This window comes from Pelobates fuscus, chromosome 11 (genome assembly GCF_036172605.1).
Source record: "Pelobates fuscus isolate aPelFus1 chromosome 11, aPelFus1.pri, whole genome shotgun sequence".
NCBI classification, from domain to species: Eukaryota; Metazoa; Chordata; class Amphibia; order Anura; family Pelobatidae; genus Pelobates; species Pelobates fuscus.
In genome coordinates, this window is record NC_086327.1 from 6,600,947 (window position 1) to 6,627,513 (window position 26,567).

The 26,567-nt window shown below is 42.4% G+C and overlaps 1 protein-coding gene across 1 annotated transcript in view; it reads right to left on the reverse strand.

The window, feature by feature from the left end:
* VWA5B1 (von Willebrand factor A domain containing 5B1) overlaps positions 1-26,567 on the reverse strand; it is a 152,263-nt gene that overhangs the window by 5,131 nt on the left and 120,565 nt on the right. The window contains exons 10-17 of the mRNA XM_063437221.1: positions 19,584-19,786; positions 18,622-18,736; positions 18,139-18,324; positions 13,349-13,532; positions 11,912-12,096; positions 2,921-3,155; positions 609-917; positions 79-216 (exon numbers count right to left, since the gene is read on the reverse strand). Coding sequence (XP_063293291.1) covers positions 79-216; positions 609-917; positions 2,921-3,155; positions 11,912-12,096; positions 13,349-13,532; positions 18,139-18,324; positions 18,622-18,736; positions 19,584-19,786 — 1,555 coding nt within the window. The remainder of the gene's footprint in view (positions 1-78; positions 217-608; positions 918-2,920; positions 3,156-11,911; positions 12,097-13,348; positions 13,533-18,138; positions 18,325-18,621; positions 18,737-19,583; positions 19,787-26,567) is intronic.

Sequence of the window (26,567 nt, forward strand, 5' to 3'; positions counted from 1 at the left end):
ACATGATAGGTCAAGAAGAGTCACAGTAAGTTTAAAGGAGAAAACTGTAACGATCTCTGTGATGTGCAGCGCCGTTACCTGTGTTGGCATATTCCACTATGCTGGGCAAATACGAGTTGCTGCTCAAGTCTACGGGGACGAACGCAGTGTACTTGCTTATAACATTACATGCTTTGCTAGCGTTTATAGCGTTCAGCTGGAAGCGGCGTCCGGGACCTATGCAGAAAATATATAAACAAAAAAATGAATCTACATTTGTTAAACCCTACGATTTTACAGAAAATATATGTTTTATTTTCTGGTTTAGGCAAATTATTCACTGGATGGATTGTCAAGAATTAAGAGTGACCTTCAGATTGGCTATTTTTGAAAATATTTTTTAGCTTGTTCACTGGACTTCAATTTATACCATATTAAATTCTGAATCAAAACAGGTTACCTTCTTAGACTTTCCTTCTCTGTGTGGGCAGTGTTTACTGTTGTTCTGTATTCGTTGTGTTGTTATTATTATTGAGTACTGGCAATTATAAAGCGCCAACATATTCTGCAGCGCTGTACAATAAATATTTATTATACTGTTCTAATATTCACAATGCCTCGCTCTTTACCATGTTCAATATCGGATTCCCGTTCAGCAAGCTGTTCGAAGTCCCGGATAATAGATTTGGCTGCCAGATGGTGGAACGTTTCATTCCACAGGTCACTCTCATCGTCATCCCGGTTCTCATGTTCCTTGAAAAGCTCCTGGATGTCAAACGCAATCTCCCACTGAACGGGCTGGTTCTGTCTCAATCCTCTCACCACCGCCTTACACATGGACTGCGAGTGGGAAGGCGGCCCCTTTGGCCCAGAAACCTGTTCTTGGGAGGATTCTGATGATGTTTCAGTTTCAAATGTGAAACAAGGATGGTTACAGTCTGAAAGAAGAGCATAAATAGGACATAACATCATCTCCCAGATTTCAGCACCATGGAAAGCTCCACCTACCGGACACCTACACTGAGCTTCTCAATGTATTTCTAATGAAGAGTCACATTGAGAATTGGACATTTAGAGTCAAGCTTGACATCAACAAGTATCGGTTATATCAACATTGAATTTAACAGGAACCCATAAAATCAAAATGCCATTCACCTTGTGCCTCCTAAAACCCACCGAATATCAGTCTGCGTTTAGACAAGTACACATAATATCAACATTTCCTACCTCTACAAAGAAATACAAAGCACTTCAAAATGTTTTGCTGCAATCTGATACTGAACAGTTTGGAAAGTCATTAATCTGATAATTACACTCTACAGTTTGAGTAGATTTGGTTTCTAGCCATACGGTTTGTGAGATTATTACAAAGATTTCTTTATAAAATGTTTAAATTCAGTACAAGAAGCAGAACTATTGCATCGAGTGCTCAGAACTAGTAAAATTAGCAAATTAAAGTTTGCTTTCCTGTTCTATAAGAAAGGGCATTTAATCACCCCTCACGATATCGACCCATTCACTGTATCGTTCATTTTTAAGCACGATTAACAAGTGATTTTGGACTTTTCAAAGTTTTTGCTTCATGCTAGTGCAATTTTGGAACTGGATCAAGTGTCAAGGTGCTCAGTAAGAATCCAATAAATAAATGAACAATCTACATTTACACTTTGAGCGAGATGGTATGTTTTCTCTCAATAAAAGAATTGTGTCCACGTTCACTGATATACTGACATCAATGTGAGAGCTCAAGTCCATCTGTAATGCGCATTTATTCACTGTGAGTGTGCAAGACTGTAATATTTTAAACCCAAGACGAAGGTGAGTCCTTGCAATCAGTGCTCGCAGTGGTGAACACAGCTGATTAGCTCCACTTTTACGTTAAGAAGAGTCAATTTATTTTACCAACCCTGAACCATGTGTACAAGGGGTACTTTTTTATTGTCTAAATACCCATTAACTTCCCGCCTGGACTGGATATTGGATGTACCAACAAGACATTGTATAAAGGAGTAGTAGAATGTAATGTCGTACAAAGTACACAGGTGTGACATCAGGCGTGACATCATAATATCACCCCCAGTTTGTCACCGATCTGACTGCACCTCAACCCCACTCCAAAACAGCTAGGTATTGGGCACACTCTCCAATCATATACTACATAGTTTACATTGTGTCCCAAATGGTTTATTTTAACCCTTTTGCTTCCACGATGGATGAATGATACAGCATTGACTCTCTCACAGATTAGATATCAATGAATTTGCTACTCGATGTATTGTCAAGCACAGCAGTTAAAAGGTTGATAATAACAGTATTTTAATGAACACGCCATTAACTAGCGCCATTGTGCTCTAAATGCCATATACAATATTTGTTGAAATGTACGTGTTTTATAAGATTAATTTAAAGTATTCCTGCTGTTAAATAGCACGTTGCACATTCAAAACATGATTATGAATGAATACCTTGCGTCTCCCACTGTTCATTCATCGTGTGGGATCCTTAAATAACGAACAGCCGTGTTTAGAGAGATTTTTTTTTCAATGTAATATGAAGCACAGTACAATAGACATATTTTTGAACAATTATAGAGGCAAATTAATGGATGTGTTCTCAATAATCCAATGACTTTTCAATACAGCAGTTGATCTTGGGACAAATTTCGTAATGCACATTAAATGGTCAATGTTTAGAGGTGCATTCATTATTATTATTACCCACGTCACACGGACCTCCAAACACACCATTACCCAGGTCTCTCACTTTGATTAGGGCTCCTAAATACTGGAAGATGTAGACTCCTAGTGACAGCCTTGCCCACGTCTTTTAGAACAATAAGTGGCTCACTTTGGGTTAGGATTAAACAGGTCACCTGTTCCATTGGTTCCACCCTTCAATCCTTCACACACACTCACACAGGGACCTGTTATGGAAGCCTCACCCATTTCCCCCGGGCTGCTGAAGGGTTGACTGTCAGAGGAAGATTTCAGAGACAGCGTTGTCTCTTGTTGAGTGGTGGATCTTCCCGTGCTGGCCGCCTGAATACTCTCATGGGTCACTGGGGAGTCTCCATCAAGGCAAAATGAGAGACAGCTCTGCTGAAGCAAGGAGGGACGTCTGGCCCCAGCGCCCCTAATCTTTGTGGTGCTGACAAATGGGCTGACAGATAAAGATGACTGATGAAAATTTTGAAATGAATGGAAAAAAGAAAACAGGGGAGGACCATTATCCACTTATAATTACTGGTGAAGCTTTTTAATATCACACAATATTCAGACACGCTAATTCTCGATGGCCTGTGTGGACAGCCATCTGCATAGGCCATTGGAGTTGCTTCTTTTTTGTTTTAATAGTCTTTTTTTACCACCAATTTTATGTTGAATTTTGCTTATTCAAATAAAGGAATTGCAGTTTTTTCATTTCTTAGGTTTTTTTTTGTTTTGTTTTTTTTTTATGAATTTCCGCTTTCCCTAGATTTATACGGGTTGGTGTTTGCTGTGTAATATGGCGTTTGATTAGGGATACTGACTGACTTCCAAACTCTCTCCATCATTTGTACGAGCAAGCTGGAGTGATTAATATCAGAATGTCACCATTAACGGTCACAGAGCAAGCGAAATGTACTAGCGGCTGATACGTTAGAGGTTGATATTTTTTTTACTATAGAATCTGTGTACAATCTTGCCCACGTACATTAATACACTCCTGGGATTTCTACAGTGGAATAAGGGAACAAGGAATTTGCAATCTCATCTTTGATAGAAGGAGGAGCCGGTGAAGTCAGTGCTCGCTTACTCCGCGTTCACAAGGACCTGCTTTATTGGTGACCGAGGGCGTATGATGTCATATTCTGGGGCTCTCAGTCACCTTCACTAAAAAAGCAGCAATTTAATAAAAATTGCACGAGATCCAAAGATGTTTATCTCAATGAGTACATTTCTCACACTGTAGTACATTCCCATTTATCATTCCTAAATACAGTAAAAGAGATGCGTTGAGCATGGGCCAACGAATCACAGAGGTGTCTTTTATTTTTATCTACAGAAACATGTTTAGCGACTTGGCTTCATAGAACAGCCTGGAGTGTGTTTGCAGCGATCCTTTTTATATATATTATGTTCAACATGTTTTAGACTGTAACATGGAAACATTTACACAGCAAGGCCCAGCACCAGTAATTATAAAAATAAAGAATAGGAGAGTGCACATTTATGCATTTTTAAAAAAAATATACATGCAGTTTGGAGCGTTTCCCAAACGTGTCAAAAACACATAATTCTCACTCTTATATTCTTTATTCAGCAAACGCTCACCATGAATACAAATCGGTAACTCAGAATAAAAGGTATTCCCATAATCGCCAGTCAATGAAAATCAGCTGTGTAGAACCTGGATTGCATTCTAAATCAGCAGGAACTCGTCTCCAGTGTCCTACAAAGTACAGCTCCCTCCACTCCCAATACAGAGGGTCCAGCGTGAGCCGGGGTGACCCCCTACCCTGGTCGAGGTGTTTTCAGAAGGCTTCCCCAGGACACTAGAGAGGTTGCACGATTCTCGTACATACATATCACTGTCACGGTTATATTCAGGGTTATTCAGTAAAGTGTGAAATATATAGAAATGTAACATGTCTGGCCTAAAAAGATGAAATGAGAAATTAGCAGACTGTGAGAATTTTTGCAGTTTGGATATTTTGGGCTATAACTTCAAATTCACACGTTAGTAAATTACCCTGTACATGTTAGTGGTTAGCCACACTTCCAATAGGGGGCGCCCTGGGAGATTTCTTATTTTCAGAGATAGAGCATCATTAAAATACCAGTGTGTTTATAGGAAAATTCATTCAAATAGAGACTGGGCTGGCCGAGCTACATGTAAGCTGGCTGAGGGTGATTCAGTGGGTTTAGACCAGGTGTAGGCAACCTTTGGCACTCCAGATGTGGACTACATCCTCCCTGATGTATTATGGGTGTAAGAGCATTATGGGATATGTAGTCTACACCATCTGGAGTGCCGGAGGTTGCCTACCCCAGTTCTAGAGGATGCTTGTTGGTGGTCCCCCTCCCGTCTCTCTGCCCCAGATAAGTGGGATTTGGATTAGTGCGCCTGTAGCTATCGGCAGGGCGGTTTTTGTGCCTCTCTGTGTTTGGGATCTGTGCAGCCATCCGTTTATGGGATTCCTCCACCCCAGGAATAATTGGCTCTCACTCGTTAACTAATTGTAAGAGACACTTTCATTTTAGGGTTAACAGTTTGAAATCATTTTGCCACAGGCGGGTTGCGTTGGCAGCGATGCTTTGAATTTAAGTTTATACCAATAATAATTGAATCATGCAATATCATTATAAGGAGCAGCTGTTAGTTTGAGGCAGAATATCCCTTCTCGCATCAATGTGTCTCGTACCCAGTGGGCCTCAAACTTGTATCACCCTAAATCGGTCAGGAGAGTCTGCATGTCAGATGTACTAAGGCGGGAAATGAAGGAGCGTTTGGCCTAGCTCTGTTATTCCGCAATCTATCCTAAATATGAGATCGTTTAATAGCCGCCCAGATATTTATTAGTGTAAGAAGCGTCCGTTGTTCTTTAGCTAAATCGGACTATATATTCTATATCTATATTTATTAGAAATATAATAAATGTTTGTCTGTATAGGGGTACAGTTCCTATGCAGCAGGTAATGGCTCGCCTTGGCACCCCAAAATATTTGTGGAAAACATTTCCCATGATGCTTTAGGCATGCAACTCATTATCATGGCGAATCAGCTGCCACACAATATGCTTTAGAGGATTTTCATTTAAATAGTAATTAGTCTGGCTCACAGAGTTCCCCAGTTTCTATCCATGAACACGGAGATTGCTATTGACAAGTATTGATCAATTCAAGGATAGTCTGAGAGATCATGGTAACTAAGGATCCTGCTCTCCACATGATAAATAGATACAAGTTATACGTCTGACAGATGGGAAAGTTCAATGATGACGTAGTCCAGATTCCATTTTTCCATAGTAGAATGTTGATAACTGAACAAAAACTTTCAAATACTCTGATGGCCCTAGAAGCAATGCAATGTTTATGTGATAGGGACAACACTCTAATAGAAAGCCATGAGAATAAACATCTGCTCTATAGCTCACAGTGGAAACGGCAAATCCAGGGAATTCACAGCAAACTATAAATATGAGGATCTCTTGATTTTCATTCTTATTTACCGTTTTGGGATATTGTTTGATTCAAGATAAAGCATTAATAGAAAGTAGGGTGAGCACAGGCCTGAAGTTTCCTTTTTTAATGTTATTATCATGTGTGATATAGATCAATGATCACAAATAGAGCCCTCGGTTAGGCGTTATAAAGGGAAGCAATGCCCGTTGGAGATCAACGTATCTAACCAGACACAATAAGGCAGGGAACGTGCCAGTCAACATGGACAGCGTGGATTTTACAACCAAAGACACAATCAACAGGGCACGGGGTAAAAAAAGGTAAATTGCCCTGAGGTTTCAATAAAGGCTTCACAGTACTAGGTCTTTCTAGGGGAGGTGTGAGTAATGTGGTCCTCGATGACGCAGTTTGTGTGTTGATCTCTGATTTGTGAAGTCAGGAGGACAATGAGTCCAAAGGTAATTAAATAGAATTTGTAAAGGGTACAATATTTCCTGGCTTCCCTGGGAGTGGTTGGCCGGGCACCGATACTGCAGAGGATTAGACAAACTGCGGTGGGATTAACTCTCTCAGTGAAACACTTTCCTTCGATGCCTCAGAATGTTGTAAATGAATTGCATTAAAGTCTTTAACCTGCGCTGCGTTGCCATGGAGACTCGGAGGAAGAGTCTGGCGAGAATGTCCCATTTTCCCACTGAGCTCCATAAAAGTGATATATAGAAATAGACTAAGGAGAGATGTCCACAAATGTGCCAAGCTCAGATCCTTCCAGATAATGAGGGGAACCATTAAGGGGTAACCCTCAACCCCTGCTTTTTCTTTGCTCAAAGCGGCCAATCTCAAATCCCCAGTACGAAGAATACTGGCTTGTGAGATATAATGACAAGATATTTTCTCAAGGACCACTCCCCCTGCTATAAATCTTTACTCTCTTGGACATAGAAAGGGTAACCCTGTGTGTACCAACAGCGGGGCGATGTTCTGCAATGCGCTGATCACTGCACACTGTGCACATTTTTTTAAGAAACAGTAAAGGTTTCTATATTAGGAAAATATTTTATTATTATATTGAATGCGATGAGCTCTATCCTGAGACGTGAAATCGTACGTTGTGTTTGTAGTAATGAGTCATATTCTGGTGTTTGATTAGCACTTAAGAGGCATTGGTTTGTATTTACAGAGAATGATAAAGTGGGGAGAGAATGAGAGAGAGATCGAGGGAGGGGGAGAGAATGAGAGAGAGGGAGTGAGAGAGAGAGGTCGAGGGAGGGGGAGAGAATGAGAGAGAGAGATCGAGGGAGGGGGAGAATGAGAGAGAGATCGAGGGAGAGAGAGAATGAGAGAGAGATCGAGGGAGAGAGAGAATGAGAGAGAGAGATCGAGGGAGGGGGAGAGAATGAGAGAGAGAGATCGAGGGAGGGGGAGAATGAGAGAGAGATCGAGGGAGAGAGAGAATGAGAGAGAGAGATCGAGGGAGGGGGAGAGAATGAGAGAGAGAGATCGAGGGAGGGGGAGAATGAGAGAGAGATCGAGGGAGAGAGAGAATGAGAGAGAGATCGAGGGAGGGGGAGAGAATGAGAGAGAGGGAGTGAGAGAGAGAGAGAGAGAGAGAGAGAGAGAGGGAGGGGGAGAGAATGAGAGAGAGATTGAGGGAGGGGGAGAGAATGAGAGAGAGAGATCGAGGGAGGGGGAGAATGAGAGAGAGATCGAGGGAGAGAGAGAATGAGAGAGAGATCGAGGGAGGGGGAGAGAATGAGAGAGAGAGATCGAGGGAGGGGGAGAATGAGAGAGAGATCGAGGGAGAGAGAGAATGAGAGAGATCGAGGGAGGGGGAGAGAATGAGAGAGAGAGATCGAGGGAGGGGGAGAATGAGAGAGAGATCGAGGGAGAGAGAGAATGAGAGAGAGATCGAGGGAGGGGGAGAGAATGAGAGAGAGGGAGTGAGAGAGAGAGAGAGAGAGAGAGAGAGAGAGAGAGAGAGAGGGAGGGGGAGAGAATGAGAGAGAGATTGAGGGAGGGGGAGAGAATGAGAGAGAGAGATCGAGGGAGGGGGAGAATGAGAGAGAGATCGAGGGAGAGAGAGAATGAGAGAGAGATCGAGGGAGGGGGAGAGAATGAGAGAGAGGGAGTGAGAGAGAGAGAGAGAGAGAGAGAGAGAGAGAGAGGGAGGGGGAGAGAATGAGAGAGAGGGAGTGAGAGAGAGAGGTCGAGGGAGGGGGAGAGAATGAGTGAGAGTGAGAGGTCGAGGGAGGGGGAGAGAATGAGAGAGAGATCGAGGGAGAGGGAGAGAATGAGAGAGAGGGAGTGAGAGAGAGAGGTCGAGGGAGGGGGAGAGAGGGAGTGAGAGAGAGAGGTCGAGGGAGGGGGAGAGAATGAGAGAGAGATTGAGGAAGGGGGAGAGAATGAGAGAGAGGGAGTGAGAGAGAGAGGTTGAGGGAGGGGGAGAGAATGAGAGAGAGGGAGTGAGAGAGAGAGGTCGAGGAAGGGGGAGAGAATGAGAGAGAGATCGAGGGAGGGGGAGAGAATGAGAGAGGGAGGGGGAGAGAATGAGAGAGAGATTGAGAGAGGGATGGAGGGAGAGAGAAAGCGGGAGAGAATGAGAGAGGGGAAGAGAAAGTTAGAGAGGTGTAGAGTATGAGAGAGGGAGAGAGAGAGAGAATGAGAGAGGGAGGGAGAACGAAACAAGATTAAAAAAGGGGTAAGGGAGGGAAACAAAAAAAGAGAAAGAAGGACTGGAGAGAGACAGTGGAATGAAAAGAGAGCGCAATAAAGGAGTGAATGGTAAAATAAACAAATATAAAGGGCAGTAATATAATAAAAAGGGAGGGATAGAGAAGGGGGTATAAAGGGAGGGGCTGTGTGAAAAAAAGGAAAGAAATATTGAAATATAAAGAAGGAAGAGGTTAAAGGTAAAATAGAGAGTATGATGGGATAGAGAATAAAGACAGAAAGTATGAGTGGCATGGGGGGAGGTTAATCCCTCAAAAAACAGGGAATTGGAGCGACATGAAATAAGAGAGACAGGGATATAATGAGAGACAAAAAGAGGGACATAGTGTGAGTGAAATGAAGAGAGAGTGCAGTTTGGGGAATAGAGAGAAAGAGATCTGCAGGGTAGGGGAGAGAGAGTGGAGTTTGGGAAAGAGAGAAAGAGATTGGCGGGGGTAGGGGAGAGGGAGAGGATGCCCTTTGGGGAATAGAGAGAAAGAGATTGGTGGGGTAGGGGAGAGAGAGTGCCGTTTGGGGAATAGAGAGAAAAAGCATAGTTTAGAGGAAGAGAGGGGGTGATGGGGGAAAGAAAAGAGAAAGGGGGGAAAAACAAGACAACCAGACAAGAAATGGTAAAGGAAAAGCAAGAGACATAAGCAAAGAAAGAGAGAGAAATGTGAGACAGATATAAATTAGAAACATACATGTCTCAGAGACATAGATAAAGCAGAGACTGAGATACAAATTGGAGATATAAAAAAGAAACAGATATAACACAGAGACATAGATAAATCAGAGACAAAGATAACACAAATACAGAGATTACATCTAGATCACACAGAGACAGAGATAACACAGAAACAGAGATGACACAGAGACAGAGATAACACATAGATAACACAGAGACAGGGATCACACAGAGACAGAGATAACACATAGATAACACAGAGACAGGAATAACAAAGAGATAACACAGAGACAGAGATAACACATAGATAGCACAGAGACAGAGATCACACATAGATAACACAGAGACAGAGATAACACAGAGATGAGGATACCACAGAGACAGAGATAACACACATATAACACAGAGACAGAGATCACACAGAGACAGATATAACACGTAGATAACACAGAGACAGAGATGGCACAGAGACAGGAATAACAAAGAGATAACACAGAGACAGAGATAACACAGATGTGAGGATACCACAGAGACAGAGATAACACACATATAACACAGAGACAGAGATGACACAGAGACAGGAATAACAAAGAGATAACACAGAGATAACACAGAGACAAAGATGACACAGAGACAGGAATAACAAAGAGATAACACAGAGACAGAGATAACGATACCACAGAGACAGAGATAACACACATATAACACAGAGACAGAGATGACACAGAGACAGGAATAACAAAGAGATAACACAGAGACAGAGATAACACACAGATAACACAGAGACAGAGATAACACAGTGACAGAGATAACACAGTGACAGAGATAACACACAGATAACACAGAGACAAAGATGACACAGAGATGAAGATACCACAGAGACATAAATAACACATATAACACAAAGACAGAGATAACACACAGACAGATATAACACACACAGATAACACAGAGACAGAGATAACACACAGATAACACAGAGACAGAGATGATGATACCACAGAGACAGAGATAACACACATTTAACACAGTGACAAAGATAACACACAGATGACACAGAGACAGAGATAACACACAGATGACAACATATAAAAGACGACATAGAAAGAAAGGGAATAATAAATAGATTTTGACAGCTGATTGTTAGTATTTATTTAATAGACGTGCATTTGTTGCATTCCTCCTTTAACATAATATTAATAATATAGCACCAACATATTACACAGCGCTGTGCAGATAATATAGCACCAACATATTACACAGTGCTGTACATATAATATAGCACCAACATATTACACAGCGCTGTACAGATAATATAGCACCAACATATTACACAGCGCTGTACAGATAATATAGCACCAACATATTGCACAGCGCTGAACAGATAATATAGCACCAACATATTGCACAGCGCTGTACAGATAATATAGCACCAACATATTGCACAGCGCTGTACAGATAATATAGCACCAACATATTGCACAGCGCTGTACAGATAATAAAGCACCAACGTATCGCACAGCGCTGTACAGATAATATAGCACCAACATATTGCACAGCGCTGTACAGATAATATAGCACCGACATATTGCACAGCGCTGTACTGATAATATAGCACCAACATATTGCACAGCGTTGTACAAATAATATAGCACTGACATATTGCACAGCGCTGTGCTGAAATGAGACAAATCAGGAGGAAGAGAATATACATTGTCTAACTATATTACGAAGACAGAGAATATATCCGCAGCCACTTGGTCCTGCAGGGTACTGGTAACATCTTTGCCAATATATTCCATAGAGAGACTGACCACTGACTCCGAGGGCAACCTAGCAGCCAGCTCTGCTACAAATGGCTTATTTCTACCAACTTGATGCCATGTTCTTGTGGATTTAAAAATGGTATTTTATGGTTTCACCAAACCATTTTTGCTTAGCCTGTTTTGGGTAAAGTCTGCCCATTTTCTGTAAAACAAAGGCATTTAATCTTTTCCAACCAGACCAAATCCACAAAAACTTTTAATTTTAAATTATTTCGGGCTCACAAAAAGGTTGGGGTAACCAGTAATCATTATACCAAGGGGAGACTGGAGTCAAAGTGTGTTATTTTATAGGTGTTTAACCCCTTAAGGACACATGACATGTCTGACATGTCATGATTCCCTTTTATTCCAGAAGTTTGGTCCTTAAGGGGTTAAAAAAAGATAACGTGCAGTGGGATAGTGGGGTGCGTGTTATAGTCATGTTAGCACAAACGTGTTTTAAACGTGTGCAATCAGGAAACTGGCAAATAAAAGGTTAGGGTATAAACTCCAGGGTGGAGTAATAACTGGAATTAGTATTGTGAGTGCCTGGGATTCCCTGTTACCTGTGACTCAGTGCCACTGACCCCTGGCATTTCGGGCGATACCAATTCCTGTATCTGAATGCTGCACAGTTGACTCTTTTCCTGCGCTGTGCTGGGGTCACTTGACGTGTGGACCTTCACGGAGGACTCGTGGTCAGCAATCTGACTGGTGCTGTAGGCTCTACGCTGGGCCCCCTGCTCCATGGCTGGAATAAGAATAATATAGCGTCAACAGCATTGAGCAAGCCCTTCATTAACACTTCAGGCTGCTCGTTATAGGAAGGCACCATTAAAAAAAAAAATCACATTTGAAAAAGTGCATTTTGTAGTAAAAAGTTATGCCTGTAATTTTGTAATGTATTAACATATTTATAATTAACAGTAGGCATTTTGTCCAGCATGAGTTTTTCAAAAACTGTTTCTACGCTCGAAAATGAATCAGCTAATTAGCTCAACTGAGTAAATTCAGAATGCCGTCTGAGGTTGGGGGAGGAGCAAAGGCATAGCCTGAGCCAGCGCCAAGGGATATCGGGAGGAGTAAAGGCATAGCCTGAGCCAGCGCCAAGGGATATCGGGAGGAGTAAAGGCATAGCCTGAGCCAGCGCCAAGGGATATCGGGAGGAGTAAAGGCATAGCCTGAGCCAGCGCCAAGGGATATCGGGAGGAGTAAAGGCATAGCCTGAGCCAGCGCCAAGGGATATCGGGAGGAGTAAAGGCATAGCCTGAGCCAGCGCCAAGGGATATCGGGAGGAGTAAAGGCATAGCCTGAGCCAGCGCCAAGGGATATCGGGAGGAGTAAAGGCATAGCCTGAGCCAGCGCCAAGGGATATCGGGAGGAGTAAAGGCATAGCCTGAGCCAGCGCCAAGGGATATCGGGAGGAGTAAAGGCATAGCCTGAGCCAGCGCCAAGGGATATCGGCGCTGAATCAGGTAAGTGACAGAAGGGATTGGAGAGGGGGACCCTATAGGGAGCTGTACTGAGCTGTAGAACTATAGTTGCACTTTAGTGACATAAACAAAAGGTTGATTTTACCAGACCTGTCCCCCGTGTACGAATATATTATTAAATACCCCAGACAAGAGATCTGCATCTTCTGCAAGCTGTCTTTAGATATATTCCCAATACAAAAATGCATCATTTAAATGCCTACTTTTTTCATTGGGGGTATATCTACTAAACAGTGATTTATATCTATTTTGTATTTGGCAATGGAGTGTCCCTTTAAATAGAGAGATCAAACCATGAGGAATTTACAAATACATTAAATACTTTTCATTGATTCCTTTTGTTATGAAAACATTTCAGCTCTTAATAAATATAATTAATTGCGCTGTCTATGTATTAGTTTTTAAGATATAATGTATGATTCTTATTATTGTATTTATAACTATTGCACACACCTACTCCCCATGATCCCACATTGTTTAATATAGCAATTACAATATTTAGCCACTAACCGAAGTCGGATTCTCCGAGCTGGTCTTCCTTAGTCACTAGGAATTGGTTGCTTTGGGCCAATGGGAGGTTAGCGTCCTGATGACTCTTGGAGCTCCCACTTCCAGATGAATCATCTTGAGACTGAAAAAACACAGAGCTTCCCGACTCCTGCGAGTGCATCATACTATATCTACGACGCTTGTCCTGCGACAAAACAGACGCAATGATAAAGGCATGAGCTCTCACCTCAGACTTGGGCAAATTCTATGAAATAAACTGGTTAAAAAGTGAAATATAAAAATACATATAGTTAACACTTTAATAGTTTTACCTACAAGGCTTTACAGTAAACTGGATAAAATGTTAACAATAACAACAGAAGTATTTATTTTTTTTAAATTTAATTTATCTCCTCAGCTATTTAAATCCCAGCTCTGTGTCACGGCCATGGCATAACATGGGTGGGTCACGTCCTCGCTATCCAGGACACCTGGTTCACAGTCGAGCACCATCACAGTGATAGAGAGCTCTAGTAGGAATTAATTCCATTGCCGGGTGAGGAGCAGCACTGGAGCACAGAGGAAGATCCGACTTAACTCAAGTATCGGCTTGGAACCCTCCAGACCTCATTCCAGATCTTATTTTCTGCTTTCTAGATTTATCCTCAGAGACATTTACCTCGGTCACTTGCTCACTGGAAATGCGTGTTTGAGATACGAGACCAATAATCTCGACTACTAGGATATCTATGTCACCCATAAAGTGCAGCGTAGACAGAAGGCTATTCTTCGCACTGCGAGCATTTGTAGAACACATTCCCACATGCTCAGCTAGCCTGAATCTGGAGAGGATTGGACTGACTCGAGAAATGGTCAAGATCAACGGCCACTCTGACCATAAAAAATGTATTCATTTGTGTAATTCTCCCCACATTCCTCTGTCCCTGTCAATATATCCAAACATTGTGACACATAATGAAATATACTCAAATACTATGACACAAGGCATTCAATATAAATAATATAACACATTGCATTCAATATAAACAAAATAACATGAGAAATGCAATATAAATAATATAATACAAGGCATTCAATATAAACAAAATAACATGAGAAATGCAATATAAATAATACGACACAAGGCATGCAATATAACAAACAACATGAGTGACAAACGCCCTTCCCCTGGAGGAGTGTAGAAGCTGGCCTCCTGCCCACCGACTATGGGCCATATACAAAGACCCTGTTCGGGAGTTAAATCTTCCCGACCGCCACTAGTAGCATGCCCTGGGTGCCACTGGTTTGGCACTTTCCCTTCATGTAAATGAAACAGAAAGCTGGCTCTCTGGTGGCCATTCTCGTGAACCAAACCCACGAATAGTCTCAGCGGTACTTAGCCGCGACTGCTATGGAACTAATTTCGGCATGAGGACTTTGTGGGTTCCCGGTCACCTCAGCGGGACTTAGCCGTGAATGTTATGGAACTGTTTTCAGCATGAGGTGACAGTGCGTTTCCCGGACAACTTGGTTTGTGGTTTTGAACCACTTTGAAATACGCCCGGAGAGCGCTTTTTGGAGGGAAGGTACCTGAGACTAAGGGGAATAAACGCTACCTAGGAGCCAGCCAGAGCACCCCGTATTGCGGCCACAGGATCTCCTGAAAGTTGACCGGCAAAAGCACCAAACGCCCTGAAACTGTTTTGGGCATAGTATCATGTGTGCGACCGGTCAGAACTTCCACACGGTGGGGTTTCCCCTACACTGTATGGATCTGAGCACTATTTGGAGAACTTGGGGACTAAGATCAGGGATATTTAACAATATATCATTTGTGGGGTTTCCTATTTGTTTTGTATGTATTTTTGTTTATGTATTTTGATATTTTATGTTTTCATGCTGAGTCACTCAGACACAATGGAATGTTTTGGGCGTGTTTTACTGCATCCTTGTTTTGTATATAAATACATTTGTTTCTACCCTTCATCAAGTCTCAAGGAGCTATAATCACTGCTTCACTTGGGATTTGGGAGAACTACAGCGGATATACTCAGTGTGAGTATAGGGCATCCATTCCAACATGGTATTCACGTTAAGCGATATAACACACATCATGCTATATATTATTATAACATATAACATATTGCCAGTAATGTGAGCATTGGACACACGAGTCTGTCAGACATATTCTGGGAGTTAGAATTCTCATTCTGATTGATGGGAGTTAATATCACAATAGCTATTTGTGTTGATGACGCCCTGAACATCGTTATAAATGCTAGACCCATAATGTGACTTTGCAACGGAAAAGAATAGCCAGAATAAGTATGTAGAACAATCCAAATGAACATAATGGAAATAATGCTACCATTGCTATTTCCCCAGCTGACTGAGGGTTAATGTTTTACACAACATGCGTTCTTCTAAAATGTCTCTTTTTATTCTTTGTGTTTCTTTCTCTGCGATTCTCTGCGATCGCTTTCACTTCCAGACCAGATAACGATACAAGACGTAGGAAGAAACAGACTGAAACAAGCAGACCAGCTCGAAACGTGTCAGTTTGTTAATTGTTATCAGACACAATTCATACAGTATGATATTTTATGTGAAATTAGACAATTTGGGCATTTTTAAGGCATTGTAATCATACCAACTCTGGTGTTATCTTGCATTAAGTAGGACGTTTCTATAAAAGGGGCATATGGTGAGTTTTGATGGAATGCGTAGGACATCCAGAGATTGTTTTCGATGACAAATACACGTCATCTCCAAATATTGTGTGTGAGAGAAAATGACTTAACTTAAAAATACAAATAAATCCCCCAAAACCCAGACAAACTCAATTAGTCATTTATTTAATTAGTGTAATAATGAGGTTTGGGAAGCTTGCTGGGAGCGCTCGCACTTGACTCGAGATGCCAAGATTGTAAATATATGAAACAGGATAAACAATACGGCGCTAACACTATAATTAGTTTTAATAACTTTTAAAGGACCCTGAAGTGTGAATGGAGTGTAACGGATCTCCTATACTCCGACTGAGTATATCCGTTGTAATTCTCCCAAGCAGTGATTATAGTTCTGGTATACCCAAACCTCAGCCAAGACATGATGAAGGTGTTACAAGTACTCTCTGTCTGCCGGGCTGTTTGTGTTGTTACAATATGTCTGTTCCTGTCCTCTACTAAACCACAAAGTAACTCATTATGTATTTTCGTATGCCGAACTACCGTACGAACCATACAACTCCCAAGAACAGTCATGTGTGGCCCATTAAGCCTGGTTAACATTTTTCACCCCTAAACCACTGAACAAAATGCCAAACTACCAACCACCCTGCATGTGTAGTATTGTGCTTATTAGCCTCCCAGAAGCTGCGGTTTGTGGTTAAACGCAGCATAATTGACGAACGGCTGGGTGGTCGTTGTTCGTATGAACGAACACGTGGTGGCGGCCATCTTAAACTGCCGAACGCCCAGCGGTGTTTGTCGTCGACCGCGTGGAACTATTTTCGGTCACTATTTTACACGAACACCGCTGGGACCTCTAGACTTTCATCCGTTTGTTTATAAAACACACGAACGCAGCATTGTTCGGTACTTTCATACTCCCGAACTGGACCGACCCTATGACTAAAAATTATGGAACTAATCCTGGGCTGAATTATGCCAAACGGTTGTTAAGAAAACTTTAACCCCATGGCAATCCAACTGTATTCGTGAGATCTAAACGTGTTTCAGACATATTGAGCGCTCAGATCCAAGCTATCCGGGGATATAGTTGCTGAAGTGGGACTCTTTGCTGCTCTCCCAGCTCAGGGACAAGGACATCCAGGCGATCCAACCCACAGCTACCTTGGGGCAACTGTAACAGAAGGGTGCAGGAAGACTGGTTTCTTATGGCCCAGTGGCCAGCTTATATTCACAGACCCAGACACAGATACTGGGTGGGTTTATATTATTAAAGGGACACTCCAGGCTCCCACACACGTTAGATGCACTGTGTAGGTTAGGTTACAGTTAGTTATACTGGGTGGGTTTATATTATTAATGGGAAACTCCAGGCTCCCACACACGTTAGGTGCACTGTGTAGGTTAGGTTACAGTTATACTGGATGGGTTTATATTATTAAAGGGACACTCTAGGCTCCCACACACATTAGATGCACTGTGTAGGTTAGGTTACAGTTAGTTATACTGGGTGGGTTTATATTATTAAAGGGACACTCCAGGATCTCACACACGTTAGATGCACTGTCTAGGTTAGGTTACAGTTAGTTATACTGGGTGGGTTTATATTATTAAAGGGACACTCCAGGCTCCCACACACGTTAGATGCACTGTGTAGGTTAGGTTACAGTTAGTTATACTGGGAGGGTTTATATTATTAAAGGGACACTCCAGGCTCCCACACACAATAGATGCACAGTGTAGGTTAGATTACAGTTAGTTATCCTGGGTGGGTTTATATTATTAAAGGGACACTCCAGGCTCCCACACACGTTAGATGCACTGTGTAGGTTAGGTTACAGTTAGTTATACTGGGTGGGTTTATATTATTAAAGGGACACTCCCGGTTCCCACACACATTAGGTGCACTGTGTAGGTTAGATTACAGTTATACTGGGTGGGTTTATATTATTAAAGGGACACTCCAGGCTCTCACACGTTAGATGCACTGTGTAGGTTAGGTTACAGTTAGTTATACTGGGTGGGTTTATATTATTAAAGGGACACTCCAGGCTCCCACACACGTTATGCGAAGCTGATAATGAATGATCACCCCAATGATATGATCCTGTGTAAACTTACTGTGCGAGGGTTGGAGAGGTATCGGGAAGTGCTGCATACCACACCGTATCCCACCAGACGGTCCCCGGGGAACAGAAAACTGGAGCTGATGGGGGAGATTAAAACCTCTGTGCTCTCTGGAAAAACCCACTCCACGGTGACGTCACTGAGCACTGGCGCCATTGACTTCTTAAGGGAATTTAACATCTGCAATTCCCAACAGTGAAACGTTAATCCAAAGTAAAATCCTAAAATGACCTTTAATTTACTCCGTATGTACAAAGACTGATCATTTTAATATATTTTAGTTGTTCCACTGGTGATCATATGGTCTACGAAGCCCAACATGGCTCAGGGGGAACACCTTTAAGCTTGCCATTGAGGGAAGCTGGGGCTGATGGACCCATTGAAGCTTTATATAAATGACACGAAAACGACAAGTAACTGGGAGCTGAGGAAGGATAGAGCAAGGATTGACCGTGCTTAGTCATAGGCTTACTGTACCTTAGTCTGCAATCGTTCTCCTTCCACCAAAAATTCAGCACTGCCTTTGGATACACTTGCCACACCTTGAACCAAGCGCCGGCAAGCATTCTGCCCAATTCCAAAGCTATAACACCTGCACGACAGCAGATACAGCGTCAAGTCCTGCGCAGATTGCTATTACCACAAATCGTGTGATCGTGATTGTAAAAACAACCATAGACAGTTGTGCTATGTGAAAGTTCAGAAAACTGGACAAATAGCAATTAGTTAATGCATTTCATAACTGAGCAAATATATTCACAAATTAAAACTATTTTATCACGTTGGCTAATTCCTCATTAAAACACACACAGAGTAATTAATTAAATACTGGATTTTGGCCACTTTTTCTATGAATCAGGAGGTTGTGTTGTGTCATCCTTATTATGGATTTTAATTTGACGTTTTTTAGGGGTGGAGGAAATAGATTTAGAAGAAAAAAGACTTCTACAGATATTAGTTGTATCCATCTCCCCTCTATTTGGGGGGTGGGAGGGGGTGGTTTACTTTATTGTAATGGGGTCCCATACCCACACGGGGAGGACAATGGCATTAATTTGGGTATGTTCCCCTTGTACATTGTATATTTCATATTTTAATTTCATTCTGGGTCCTGATCTCAGCCTCATACGGCGCTCTCTCTGCAATGTTCAGACATTGTTAAATAGTGTGAGCATTATCTGTGTTTTACAGTCCGAATGGCCCCTTAGTGCACCGGATGTTTTTTCACCGTTCGGTATGAGTAACCTTGAAAGTAGTGCATTCTTCTAACACCCCGTTTTGTGCAAGTAACAGTTGCCGCACAGATATTTATTTATTATTTACCCCAGCTGGGCAATAATATTCGCCATCACAGTTTTTGACAGCTAAGACACAAATAAGGAAATTCGAATAAATAAAAAATAAATAAATAATGTGTACATTACACCAAATCTACTTACCTAGTAAATGACGAGTGGTGCCGGATCAGTTCTATCACTTTGCCGGTGTTACTGACAGCACCGTCAGTGAGCAAAAAGAGAAGGCGTGGGTATCCCCGACACACCGGCTGCCGAATGATCCAGTTTAAAGGATCCAGTATATTAGTTCCTCCCATATCTGCTCGGAGCCTCTTGATGCTCTCACAGGCAATGGCTAAATTCTCCTACAAAAAGCATCAATCACAAACAATGTCCTGTTACTAGGGCAAGTTTACAAAAAACAAACTACGTATTTACACTGATTTACTGGTGGCCTGTTGGGTCAGAGAAGTCACAGTGCCAAGATGTGAGAAGTTAATAATAGCGCCATGTTTGCTGCAAGAAGCGTTCGATGAGTGAATTTATTTGAATTTAACTTTGACATTCCTATTGCTACAAACTGCAGTTCGTCCAAATTTGGGCTTATCGAGCAATAGTCTGAATTTCCACCATAAAGACAAATCATTAAACAAACTCAATGGACGAGCGTATTCTTTTTCAATTTGTGATTTTAGGTTCCACGTGTGGCACCAAAAAAAAGAAATGATAGGTGGGAAAAAAGATTATTGATTGGTTACATATTCTCACTTGATCTGTGAACCAAATGGCAGAAAATGTTCCTATCAGTATACTGTATAATATATTCATTGTTTGTAATTTGCTGTACACTGATTGACCTATTGTCACACCATTCCGATGAGTCGAACCATTGCATGCATGAAATTCGGCCATCCCCCCAAAAAAACAACACATTTTTCTGCAATGCACAAGTCTAGTTTATATCATTTTAGCTTTTTGTTGGGTTCTTTTCATTGGATACTTTAAAAGGGATACTTGAGGCACCACAACAACTTGCATGCATACTTAACCTGGTTTAATTTATAAAAGTGATGGTTTCTAATGAAATCTGCAGTTTTTGGAAAATTAAAAAAAAACACACAAAGCATTTCAGCAAATTGTTGTGGCAAAATAATGATTTAGGGTTCTGGAGTGACATTTCAAAATAATAAAAACCTTAAAGGGACACTGTAGACACCCAGACCACTACAGCTCATTGAAGTGGTCTAGGTGCTGAGTCCCTTTTGCACCTAGTGCTGCAATTCCAGAGAACTGCAATGTTTACAGTCTGCTCTAAGTCTGCCCTCTAAGTATTCCCTCTAAGTCTGCCCTCTAGGTCTGCTCTAAGTCTGCCCTCTAAGTCTGCCCTCTAGGTCTGCCCTCTAGGTCTGCCCTCTAGGTCTGCCCTCTAAGTCTGCCCTCTAGGTCTGCCCTAAGTCTGCCCTCTAGGTCTGCCCTCTAGGTCTGCCCTCTAAGTCTGCCCTCTAGGTCTGCCCTCTAGGTCTGCCCTCTAGGTCTGCCCTCTAAGTCTGCCCTCTAAGTCTGCCCTCTAAGTCTGCCCTCTAGGTCTGCGCTCTAGGTCTGCCCTCTAAGTCTGCCCTCTAAGTCTGCCCTCTAGGTCTGCCCTCTAGGTCTGCCCTCTAAGTCTGCCCTCTAGGTCTGCCCTCTAAGTCTGCCCTCTAGGTCTGCCCTCTAGGTCTGCCCTCTAGGTCTGCCCTCTAAGTCTGCCCTCTAAGTCTGCCCTCTAAGTCTGCCCTCTAGGTCTGCCCTCTAAGTCTGCCCTCTAGGTCTGCCCTCTAAGTCTGCCCTCTAGGTCTGCCCTCTAGGTCTGCCCTCTAGGTCTGCCCTCTAGGTCTGCCCTAAGTCTGCCCTCTAGGTCTGCCCTCTAGGGCAGACTTAGATTAAATTAACCGCATGATTTAATTAACCGCAATGAACTATATTAACTTCATTAACTTTAAGTCTATCTAAATCTAAACAGTATATCAGAACCACTCAGTTTAACAGACTATACCGGTAACTGGGGGCGAAGGGACAAGGAAATTCAAAATACCACAACAACTGAACGTGAAAAAGGATTGCGTTTGAGGCTATTTTGGCTAATATTTCCCTCTCAGTGCTCCTCGTCCACAGAATATTTAGATTTTGCTTCTGAAGTGCGTTAGGAGTCGTGTCTTGGTATCGTGATTCAGGCCCACAATACAGGCATTAACGGCTGTGTGAAGATACAAACTCAATAGATAAAAAACGAACGGCAGAGTTTGAACCGCCATTCTGGTCCTGTCAGAAATAACAGCACCGGGAATGCGTTGAATATGAAGATCCAGAGACAGATGGGTGACTGTTTATAGATAGTGTTTGGGCCCCAGCCATTTCACCGCCTCCGATGCAGACAATGAGAACAGATTGCAAACTAATTATGAGAGGAATTCCCTTCTGATAATCTGATACTAATTCAGAAAGGGATTAAATGCGGCTTTATATAGACGCTAGGTTACCCTGAATATTACACAAGAGCAGGGAGGCCTGGAGGTTTAACCCTGTGTCTGTGCACTGCAGGTATGCCCTGACCTCAAAACGTTAAATCAGTCATATGGTGGAGACTGAAGGTTGGCTGAGCATTGTGGGACATGCAGTTTACAAGCCATCTCTTCACTAGATCTTCATTCTCTGCAATAAATATTCTGTATTTATCAAAAAAGTGGAAATGCTTCAGATTACTATTGGAAGTGACAGTTCAGTCACCCCTGTAATTGCTAAATTAACGTTTACTGGGTTAGTAAAGCCACACTTACCGCCGTGGCACCTCTGTGCTCAGCGTCACGTCATTGTCCTAGAATGTTAACATGTCACTTTGAATCCCCAACCAGTCACACTTTAGAGAATAATCCATTCTAATCAACAAAATGCAAAATACAGCCGAAAGTAGCCGAGCTCTGACTACGTCACTGCTCAGTAAATTACGTGTTTTCATGTGATAATCAGAAATTATGGAGCCCTCAACACAGACTTAGAAGGACTTTATTTACTGTATTCGCTCATTTTAATGTAAACTCTTCAGATTTTTTACATTGGGATAATTTATATTTTCTTGGGAGATAGTTTTTTTTGTATTTAAGTCATGTTTAAAAGGACACCACACTGAAAATAAGAATTACTGTTTAGTAGATATACCCTCAATTAAAACCTACATGCATTTAATTATGCATGTTTTAATTGAGGGTGTATCTAAAAACAGCTTGTAAAAGCTGCATATCTCGTGTCTTTGCAAACCCTCCCCTTCTAACCACGCCCAGACTTTCTGTGTCTGTCCAATCACAGACTTCCTAATGCAGCTCAATGGGAAGTTCTTACAAGGCAGGTGCACTGGGCAATTGCTGCCTCTTGAGTTTATCTCTACTGATCTAACCAACCAGGAAGTAACAGGACCGGCTGTCTGATTGACAGCCAGGGGGGTGTAACCAGGTTAATTTATAAAAGTGAGAATTTCTATTAAAATCTGCACTTTTTGTAAAATAAAAGATAGAGGACAGGACACACTCTTTACCCATAAACCATTTCAGCCAGCTAAACTGCTGTAGTGGTCTGGAGAGTTCCTTTAAGATGTCCCCCTTACAGGCACATAGACAGGTGACGGCTCCAGCATTGACAGATTTAAATCTGAGCCCATTAAATCCATTGCTTTCTTTTTCATGTCACATCTCAAACAGCAGATGGCGCTGTTTCTCCACACAGGTGTCAGTCACCTAGACTAGAGTAATCGGACTAGGCAGGTCCCGTTTAATTTCTCATATCAGTTTAATATTAAGTCTGTACGTAATGTATCAACAAACCATTGTCTGTTACATAAAAACAAAACGGGGTAAAATGATGAATTCTCCTATTGTACGTTTTCATACAGTGCAGATAACGTCAGATATATCATGACAGAAGATTGTAACGCAAAAAAAAAAGACAGCTCTATTAATGTTTTAGGTTTGGGCCGACTTGAAAACATGGAACAAATTCTAAAAAAACTATTCACTTTTCGATTTTGCTGCAACTGTTGCATTTGTACTTTTCTTTTGTAATTACAATGAAATATTTCCCGAATCACAGAAACCCGTTTATTCTCTGCGCAGTGATTTAAGAAAACGTCAGGTTAAAGTAGCCAGCGTGTGGCGATGGTTGGAGATGTTTGCCAAATCAGCGATTTCAGATTATATCAGAAACTGTGTCTTTAATTCACAACTCATGGTTTAGAAAATAAACCCTTTGATGCTCTTTAAGAGTTGTCGCAATTTACCAAAAATTATTTTTAAAAATGACCCTGTATTATATCAAAAATATATATAAAGGCACAAAGATTGATCATATGCAACAAGGACAAATAACTGCTTTATTAGATTAGAAATAAAGAGAAGGGGCCATCTGTACAATTTATTATTATAAAAATTATGGGTTCATTATGGTTTTTTTCATTTCCCAATTTTTCTTTAATGTGTATTTATTTATTTTGTAAGTGTTGAAAAGAGAACTAAAATGTGAAAAATAGTCACGTATAAAATAATGAGTTTTGTTAATCAAGATGCGCACATGATCCTCACATTTTGCTTAATGAGAGCGCCATGAAAATAATATATAAAGAGAGGGGTTTAAATAGCATTCGATATTAGTTGTAATAGACAGAAGGGGAGCAGGGAGGGGGTGTTGTGTTGTAATAGACAGATGGGGGACAGAGGGGGTGTTGTGTTGTAATAGACAGATGGGGGACAGAGGGGGTGTTGTGTTGTAATAGACAGATGGGGAGCAGGGAGGGGTTGTTGTGTTGTAATAGACAGATGGGGAGCAGGGAGGGGTTGTTGTGTTGTAATAGACAGATGGGGAGCAGGGAGGGGTTGTTGTGTTGTAATAGACAGATGGGGAGCAGGGAGGGGTTGTTGTGTTGTAATAGACAGATGGGGGGCAGAGGGGGTGTTGTGTTGTAATAGACAGACGGGAGCAGGGAGGGGGTGTTGTGTTGTAATAGACAGACAGGGGGCAGAGGGGGTGTTGTGTTGTAATAGACAGACGGGGGCAGAGGGGGTGTTGTGTTGTAATAGACAGACGGGGGGGCAGAGGGGGTGTTGTGTTGTAATAGACAGACGGGGGGGCAGAGGGGGTGTTGTGTTGTAATAGACAGACAGGGGCAGAGGGGGTGTTGTGTTGTAATAGACAGACAGGGGCAGAGGGGGTGTTGTGTTGTAATAGACAGACGGGGGGCAGAGGGGGTGTTGTGTTGTAATAGACAGACAGGGGCAGAGGGGGTGTTGTGTTGTAATAGACAGATGGGGAGCAGGGAGGGGTTGTTGTGTTGTAATAGACAGATGGGGAGCAGGGAGGGGTTGTTGTGTTGTAATAGACAGATGGGGGGCAGAGGGGGTGTTGTGTTGTAATAGACAGACGGGAGCAGGGAGGGGGTGTTGTGTTGTAATAGACAGACAGGGGGCAGAGGGGGTGTTGTGTTGTAATAGACAGACGGGGGCAGAGGGGGTGTTGTGTTGTAATAGACAGACGGGGGGGCAGAGGGGGTGTTGTGTTGTAATAGACAGACGGGGGGGCAGAGGGGGTGTTGTGTTGTAATAGACAGACAGGGGCAGAGGGGGTGTTGTGTTGTAATAGACAATTTATTATTATAAAAATTATGGGTTCATTATGGTTTTTTTCATTTCCCAATTTTTCTTTAATGTGTATTTATTTATTTTGTAAGTGTTGAAAAGAGAACTAAAATGTGAAAAATAGTCACGTATAAAATAATGAGTTTTGTTAATCAAGATGCGCACATGATCCTCACATTTTGCTTAATGAGAGCGCCATGAAAATAATATATAAAGAGAGGGGTTTAAATAGCATTCGATATTAGTTGTAATAGACAGAAGGGGAGCAGGGAGGGGGTGTTGTGTTGTAATAGACAGATGGGGGACAGAGGGGGTGTTGTGTTGTAATAGACAGATGGGGGACAGAGGGGGTGTTGTGTTGTAATAGACAGATGGGGAGCAGGGAGGGGTTGTTGTGTTGTAATAGACAGATGGGGAGCAGGGAGGGGTTGTTGTGTTGTAATAGACAGATGGGGGGCAGAGGGGGTGTTGTGTTGTAATAGACAGACGGGAGCAGGGAGGGGGTGTTGTGTTGTAATAGACAGACAGGGGGCAGAGGGGGTGTTGTGTTGTAATAGACAGACGGGGGCAGAGGGGGTGTTGTGTTGTAATAGACAGACGGGGGGGCAGAGGGGGTGTTGTGTTGTAATAGACAGACGGGGGGGCAGAGGGGGTGTTGTGTTGTAATAGACAGACAGGGGCAGAGGGGGTGTTGTGTTGTAATAGACAGACAGGGGCAGAGGGGGTGTTGTGTTGTAATAGACAGACGGGGGGCAGAGGGGGTGTTGTGTTGTAATAGACAGACAGGGGCAGAGGGGGTGTTGTGTTGTAATAGACAGATGGGGAGCAGGGAGGGGTTGTTGTGTTGTAATAGACAGATGGGGAGCAGGGAGGGGTTGTTGTGTTGTAATAGACAGATGGGGGGCAGAGGGGGTGTTGTGTTGTAATAGACAGACGGGAGCAGGGAGGGGGTGTTGTGTTGTAATAGACAGACAGGGGGCAGAGGGGGTGTTGTGTTGTAATAGACAGACGGGGGGCAGAGGGGGTGTTGTGTTGTAATAGACAGACGGGGGGGCAGAGGGGGTGTTGTGTTGTGTTGTAATAGACAGACGGGGGGGCAGAGGGGGTGTTGTGTTGTAATAGACAGACAGGGGCAGAGGGGGTGTTGTGTTGTAATAGACAGACAGGGGCAGAGGGGGTGTTGTGTTGTTATAGACAGACGGGGGCAGAGGGGGTATGGTGTTGTTATAGACAGACAGGGGCAGAGGGGGTATGGTGTTGTTATAGACAGACAGGGGGATGAAAGAACAGAAAGCTAGTTTTGCTGATTTTAATAAAACACACTGGCAGTGGCAGAGTTATTCAATGAAGAGAGAATTGTTGGGAATTCAAAGTTTAAATATAAGGCCAAAGTAGCAGATTTGGAAGCATAGCTGACTTGGAGAATTTTCTGGCTCAGCTATTTAACCATTTGAAAATCACCTATAACTAAATTAGTTTTAATTGTATTTTA